The sequence below is a fragment of the Malurus melanocephalus genome, unplaced genomic scaffold (genome assembly GCF_030028575.1).
Source record: "Malurus melanocephalus ecotype Western Australia unplaced genomic scaffold, MMel_1.1 scaffold_961, whole genome shotgun sequence".
In the NCBI taxonomy this organism is placed as follows: domain Eukaryota; kingdom Metazoa; phylum Chordata; class Aves; order Passeriformes; family Maluridae; genus Malurus; species Malurus melanocephalus.
The window spans coordinates 82512-89760 of NW_026624193.1; the positions used below are offsets into that span (position 1 = coordinate 82512).

Consider the following 7249-nt stretch of genomic DNA (forward strand, 5'->3'; position numbering starts at 1 on the left):
GGGCGGGGCCGGGACGCGTCGCGCGGCAGCGGGGAGGGACGCGCAGGCGCTGCCATGGCGACGGCRGCGCAGGAGCGCGGGCGGGACGCGGGGCCGGAGGAAGGCCCGGGGGAAGGCCCGGAGGGGGCCCGGGATGAGGCCCCGAGCGGCGCTGAGGAGAAGGTGAAGATCATCTGCCTGGGCGACAGCGCCGTGGGCAAATCCAAGTGCGTGGGGTGCGGGGGGCCCTGCGGGGACGGGCGGGGGCGGCGGCGGGTCYCGCGGGCTGACGGCGGCGCGTCCTGTGTTCGCAGGCTGCTGGAGCGGTTCCTGCTCGATGGCTTGTATCCTTGGGAGCGGGGGTGCGGGGCAGCGGTGCGGGCCTGGCCCGGTGGCCGCGGCGGAGCGGGGTGTGCCTCTCTCGGTCGGCTCCTTAACGCGCCGCAGCCGCCCCCAGCAGCTGTCCACGTTCGCCCTGACGCTGTACCAGCACCGTGCCCGGGTGGATGGGCAGGAGGTCCGCGTGGGTGAGTGGGGACAGCCCGGGGGGGCACGGGCGGTGCCATGGCAGAGGGAACAGCTGGGAAGCGGAGATCCCCTTCCTCGGGATCTTGGTTAAGTGTTTCAATAGRTTACAGCATCCTGACAAATCTGGTGCCCTTCTATAACCGGGCTGCAGCATTGGTGGACGGGACAAAGTGACTGCTATCATAGCCCTGGGCTTGGCAGTGTTGGGCCCTGTCCCCGCGATGTCCTGGGCTCTGAGCTGGAGAGACAAGGACTGGATGGATGGGTGGACAGTCGCGGCATGTCGTGTGGTGTAGATAACCACATGCAGTCACTCRTCATGGCTTTTCCATGTGGACACCTGGACAAATGGGGACCCTCAGGGATCCCTCGGGGTCAGGGTTGGGGCTGAAACTGTTGACTGTCTTTGTTGTGACACGAACAGTGAATGCATATGTGTTGTGATGGGGACCTGTCTGTATTTGGGSAGTTTAAGAAAGTCATTGTCCACAGATTTGACAGTGTCCAGTCAGACACAGTACCAGTGCAAAGGAATCCCTAAGGAAACTTSCCTATTTGGCTTTGGGTGCAGCGCCATGCTTGAGTCCAGCTGACAAGAGGTGTGACTACACTGAGGTGCTTAACTTAAGCTGTTAGGGTTCAAATTTTGCTGTTAGGCAAATTTATACATCAAACCAGACTCAGATGTGAACCTGCAAACCCAATGAGAGATKGTGGATCTCCACCTGGGCTGCACCAACAGCAAAAGACACTGTGGCATCCAGGTTTGCCCCGTGATATGTGGCATACACAGAACTTGGTGAACTGGGACCTGTCTGCCTCTGGCTGACTTATCTTCAGCACTTCAGAGTGAGTCCTGCCCCTGGGAGAGCTGAGTCAGATGTCTGCGAGAGGAGCTGGAGCATTTCCCACGTCAGGGCCCCAGGACCACCACTGAGTCAGAAATCAGCAGTTTCTGGAGTTTTAGGTAGTTTTCCACTGTCATCCCTAGTGACAGAGTGTCAGACATTGCTACTGCTCTTTGTACTTCGGCCCATCTTGGTCCTGCTGTCCCGTACAASTCATGTCACTGGTGCCTTCTCCTTTGTTGATGCCAGTGCCAGCACAGCCCACAGCTGGGCCCAGCTAAGGAAAAGTCCCAGTTCAGCACAATTTCTTAACTCTGGAGTGTTTCAAATTGGTGAGGTGAAACCAAATTTGTGTCCCTGAGCAGGTGGGCTGAGCTTTGCCTCCTGGGTGTAAGTTGTGAGAAAAACAGAGCTTGGTGAGTTGTGTCATTCTGAGCTGTTTTTGCATTACAGACTTCTGGGACACAGCAGGCCAGGAACGGTTCCAGAGCATGCACGCCTCCTACTACCACCAGGCCCACGCCTGCATCATGGTGAGGGGAGTCTCAACTGGGATCCCTGGGATTTGGGCTCAGAATGGTCTCAGTGGCACTTGGCCTTTGTGTTACTTTYATGGTTACACTGCCGTGTGCTCCTTGTCTCTTCCAGTGGTTTAAATAACTTTCCTAGATTGTACTTTCCTCTCTCACCCAGGGAGATAAAACCCCTGTGGATGGACCTGGTTAGCTCTGGTCTGTMTCTCCTGGTAACACTTTCCTCTATCCCCTGGCTCTGTTGTCTTCTCAATGTCTTCATGTTTGCCCCTGTTCCCAGTTTCATTGGCTCCTCACCTGCTCAGGTGTCCGGTTTGTCGTGTTACTCTCACTTTCCACTTTCCTCACCACCTGGGAGCACCAGTAATTTTCACTGGTGATTTACTTGTCTGAACAGAGGAGGCCACATCTGCCCCTGCTTGGCACAGACTGTTCCCAGTGCCAGCTCCCTGTGTGAGTGGCGGGGACTTGTCACAGGACACARTGACAGTGTAAAGGACATCAAGGGGCTGTTTCCTGCTGGCTGGACTTGGGGATACTGTCCCTTTGTCTTTCACCCTTTCTAATAACACCCAGTTTCCTTTGTCATGTCTTCCTGGGAACATTCTGTCCTTATGTTGATTGGATTGGCCTCACAGATTGGTCAGAGCTGTCCTGGGTCAGGCAGAGCTGTTCTGGGCTGGCCCCGGGATAGGTGGTTCTTTTTTGGAAGGTGTTTGATGTGCAGCGGAAGGTCACCTACAAGAACCTAAACAACTGGTACAAGGAGCTGAGGGAATTCCGCCCAGAGATCCCGTGCATTGTAGTGGCCAACAAGATTGATGGTGAGTGTTCCTTCTGCTCCCAGCTTGCCAGGTTTGTGGTGGGATTCGCTCCTGTCCTGGGAATGAATGTCCTTTGTCAGTTGTGTAAGAGAATTTCCTGAATCCCCCAAGGCTGGGTCCTGTGCTGGCTTCACCTGCTGTCTTACAGGTGCTTGTCCTGTGTCACGAGCAATTAAAGTGCAAATTTGATCCATTTCAGTTTTATTCAAGTGATGTTCTTCCAATTCTGTCCTTAYCACACTGCCCATTCTATCCAGCAAGAGCCCAAAACTGATTGGAGCAGCACTTGGTCAAAAATGGCAGCAAAAGGARGCAAAAGCTGTTCTGTGGCTTCCCTGGATCAGTCATGGATGGCCTTGGTGCTGCTCCTTCAGCCTGCACAGACTCCTCTGTGCTGAAGTGTCTCAGTGTAGCTGATGACAAAACTCTTCACCTGGCTCTGCAGGAGGCTGGAAGGTTCCCTCCCATGGGAAATGCCAGCCAGCCATTTGTGATTGCTGTCACYGGGGCTGTGTCTGGGTCAGCAGTGGCTGTCATGGCACCCAGACGACACCCACCTTCTGGAGCTCCTGCAACGTCTGCCTGACCATGTCTTCTTTGTCTGCCTCAGTGGATATGAAAGTGACGCAGAAAAGCTTCAATTTTGCCCGGAAGTTCAGTTTGCCCTTTTACTTCGTGTCTGCTGCCGATGGCACCAACGTGGTGAAGGTGAGATGGGCTGTTTGACTGCTGGACTTGGTGTCCATGAGGCCCCTCGGCAGCCCAGGGACACGGGGGCTGCTGTGGGCACAGATAGCAGAAAATGGTCCATCATTTCAGCTCCATGTGAGAGGCTGGTGGCTACGGAGAGTTGCAGAGGGTTTTTTTTTTCTTTCCCTTGGGATTTGGGAAGTGTCCATCTGCTACAGAAACCCAATGCCCATCCTGTGAGTGACAGGCCTTGTCCTTTCCACCAGCTCTTCAACGACGCCATCAGACTGGCCGTGGCTTACAAACACCACTCGGGAGACTTCATGGACGAGGTCCTGCGGGAGCTGGAGGTGGGGAAGGCTCTGTCCCTGTCCTGTCCTGAAAGATGAGCAGTTCTGCCCTTTTTCCCCTTTGGCAAAGGAGGGGAACTAGCTTTGCCCTCTGCTAGTGATCTGGGGGCTTTGTGTGCTGCTGTGTCTGGGCTGGGAGGGGGAAGTGGGAACCCTCAGAAGAGCCTTCACTRCCCTAGGCAGAGTCTGAAAGAGCCACAGCAGATACAGGTGTTGCAGTCTCTGCCATTTCTCAGCAGTTCCTTGTCCTGCTCCTTTCTAGAGTTTTGACCTGCAGAAGACAAGCAAGGATTTGTCAGATAAAGGGAAGAGCTGCACAGAAGATGAGGCTCCATCTGCCTAGGCCTGGACCCTAAGCCCGGTTTTCCCTTGGGTCTCAACTTCTGGGACYCGCACAGAGGATGTTCTGGGGCCTGGACGGTGATGTTTCTCATGCCCTAGAGCTATRGTGATGGGCTTCTTCCCTTCTTGTGGGAATCTATCTGGGCAGGATCTTCATTGGCTCAGCCCTCCTCACTGCACATTTCGCTCAGGGGAGGAGCAGGAGAATCCACATGATTCCACATGGATCATTGCTCATTCAWGCTGCTCCTTCAGGACACAGCTGGCTGGGAGAGGTGAGCGGTCTTGGACCTGCAGAAAGGATCCTGCCCAGATGCAGTAGTGGTACCTGCTGCAGAAAGCAAACACTAAAGAATATTTTTTACAAAGCTGTGAGCTGGCATTTTCCCCACACTGCTGCTGTAAGGAAGGTGTCACATGGTATAAGGCCACAGGCCAGCCCTGCCTGCTCACAGATGAGCTGCTGCTGTCTCTGTCCTCCCTGACCTCTGTTGTAATGTTCCTGGGCTCCCATCCGTTCTGCCCCCAAGCAGGCAGATCCCATGGGCTGCTGAGCACAGGAGGTTTCTCCTTCCAGGTCCCTGTAGCTGACATAGGTGGGCTAATACCCACGGCTCGTGTGTGTGTGTGTGTGTGTGTGTGTGTGTGTGTGCACAAGATGCTGCATTCCAGAGAGCTGGATACACACACTTAGACATGGAATGGACTCATGGAATGGTTTGGGTTGGAAGGGACCTTAAAGATAATCTCATTCCAACCCCCTCCCATGGGCAGGGACACCTTCCACTAGACCAGGTTGCTCCAAGCCCTGTCCAGCCTGGTCTTGGACACTTGCTTCAGGGATGGGGCAGCCATAGCCTCCATGGGCAACCAGTGGCCGGGCCTCATCACCCCCTGAGTAAAAACCCCTTCCCAACACCTCATGCAAAAATCTCCCCTCCTCTGGATTTGAACCATTCCTTCTTGTCTATCATGACCTGCCCATGCGAAAAGCTGCTCTCCCCCATTATTATAAMCTGCTTCAGGCACTGGAAGGGGGACTGAGGTTTCCCTRGAGCCTTCTCCAGGCTGAAGAACGAATGKGAACAGCACAGCAGACGGACAGACAGAGCAGTGACTCTCCAAGCCCGTGGGTGCACTGAGCAGGGCTGAAAACACGGTTAATGGTGAACACAGAAACTTTACTTCAACACCTCGGTCACGTCAGCATCRGCGTGGCCGCAGCAGAGCAGCATGGGCAGCATAGAGAAGTCTCTGGCCCCAAGGCTACCTTTGGCCCAGCAGGAAATGSCACGGTCCACTGTAGCCCTGGATCCTGCTCGTCCCACTGCTGCTCAAACCTTTTTGTCCTTCAGAAACTGCGGGAACTCCTGCACCAGATTCCAGAATTGCGCCAGGATCTGGTGTGGGAAGGCCATGGGCATCAGTGTGCCCGAGGATGCCAGCGCTGGTCTCTGGCTGTGCTCAGGGGTCAAGCCGATGTATCCCTCTGCTGCCGGTTTCAGACGCTGCTCTGGGATCGAGGTGGCGACTGGCTCTGGTGCTGGACCAACTCTTTCTGCCGGGCTCAGGCCCGTCTGCAGCAGGATCCAGTTGTAGAAGTGCTGAGTGGAGGTGTAGATCCCGGGGTGCCTGGCTCTTTCACAGCCTCTTCCCCAGCTGCTCATTCCCACGAGCCAGAAGTAGTCGGCTGTGTTGTCCTTGCAGACGAGGGGACCCCCGCTGTCCCCCTGCACCRGGAGAGAGGGCTCAGGGGCTGTGGGGAGCTGCTGCCAGYGCCAGGGCTGGCTCCTCTCTCCCAGCTCCCGCCACATTTGCATTCCCAGCACGGGAAGGCTCTGCCTATGGGCTGGAGCCTCCAGGCCCTCAGCTGGGAATGAGTCAGGRGTTCTCCCACCCCTGCACATTGGTCCCAGACGTGCAGAGAACAGATGTTCCAGGGTCACTTTGGGACYGCCAGGAGAGCTGGATGGGCTTTGTGGGCGGGACCAGGCCTTGGGGAGAAGGGGACAGGGACCCTCAGGTGGGGAAAGGAAGGGCAGCCCGGGGACAGCGGACATGGGACATGGGACAAGGACCCTCAGRTGGGGAWGGGAAGGGCAGCCCAGGGACAGCGGACATGGGACATGGGACAAGAACCCTCAGAGGGGGATGGGAAGGGCAGCCCAGGGACACGGGACAGGCTGGGCTGTTTGGGGGCTCCTACCTGGCAGGTGTCGATGGTGCCCTGTGGGTACCCAGCGCACAGGTTGTCAGGATGAACAGCTCCTGCATACCATGGGCTGCTGTTGCACAGCTCCGTGTCCATGAGGTGGACCTTGGCCTCCTGCAGCGCCATGCCTGCTCCCTGAGCTGTGGGCACAGAGGGGAATGAACCTCCAGCAGCTTGGTACTCATCCCTTCCCCTTGGTACTCATCCCTTYCCCTTGGTACTCATCCCTTCCCCTTGGTACTCATCCCTTCCCCTTGGTACTCATCCCTTCCCCTTGGTACTCATCCCTTCCCCTTGGTACTCATCCCTTCCTCTTGGTACTCATCCCTTCCCCTTGGTACTCATCCCTTCCTCTTGGTACTCATCCCTTCCCCTTGGTACTCATCCCTTCCTCTTGGTACTCATCCCTTCCCCTTGGTACTCATCCCTTCCCCTGCCCTGGGTGCACCCCTTCCCCAGGAATGGCTCTGCCCCTTCCCTGGGGCTGGCTTTGCTTTCAGAGTGACATTGTCCAGCTGTGTCCCTGCTGTTGGCTCCGGGACAGGGGCCAGAGCTGTCTCCAGAGGCTTCACAGAGTCCCGGAATTGTTTGGGTGGGAAGGCGCCTTAAAGCTCATCCAGTTCCACCACCACACCCTCCCCCAGGCATGGACCTCTTCCCCCAGCCCGGGCTGGTGGGAGCCCCATCCCCACTGATASCCTGCAGTCAGGCTGTGGCTGTAGCAAGTCCATGCCCCCAGGATGCCCAGCCTGTGCCCTGGGATGCCCAGCTTGCCCTCAGGGTGCACATCCTATTTGGGAACCCGCCTTTGGCAAAATCCCAGCCGGCGATGTAGCAGGATTTCAGCTCAGAGACCCTCAGCGAGGCGTCGGGCACACAGCCCAGCTGGATGTAGTCGCTGCACTCCACGGGCTGGTCCAGCTCCAGCAGGGCGATGTCGTTC

At 56.6% G+C, this 7249-nt stretch overlaps 2 protein-coding genes across 3 annotated transcripts; one reads left to right on the forward strand and one right to left on the reverse strand.

Moving 5' to 3' along the window:
- Positions 1–36: 36 nt before the first annotated feature.
- On the forward strand, positions 37–5281 carry LOC130585772 (rab-like protein 2A). Of its 2 annotated transcripts, none has more exons than XM_057386394.1 (8): positions 37–206; positions 294–323; positions 427–506; positions 1809–1888; positions 2601–2712; positions 3323–3420; positions 3669–3752; positions 4015–5281. In XM_057386394.1, the coding sequence occupies exons 1-8, from the start codon at positions 55–57 to the stop codon at positions 4093–4095; spliced, it is 717 nt and encodes a 238-aa protein (XP_057242377.1). In that variant the 5' UTR covers positions 37–54; the 3' UTR covers positions 4096–5281. The 2 variants fall into 2 exon arrangements, with proteins under 2 accessions (XP_057242377.1, XP_057242378.1); XM_057386395.1 differs by having other exon boundaries at positions 58–162.
- Positions 5282–5289: 8 nt separating this feature from the next.
- On the reverse strand, positions 5290–7248 carry LOC130585769 (acrosin-like; the record flags this gene model as incomplete). Its single annotated transcript, XM_057386390.1, has 3 exons — positions 5290–5824; positions 6301–6446; positions 7113–7248. Coding segments are annotated over 3 exons (678 nt in total), but the record flags the coding sequence as incomplete, so codon positions are not given.
- Position 7249: the final 1 nt, after the last annotated feature.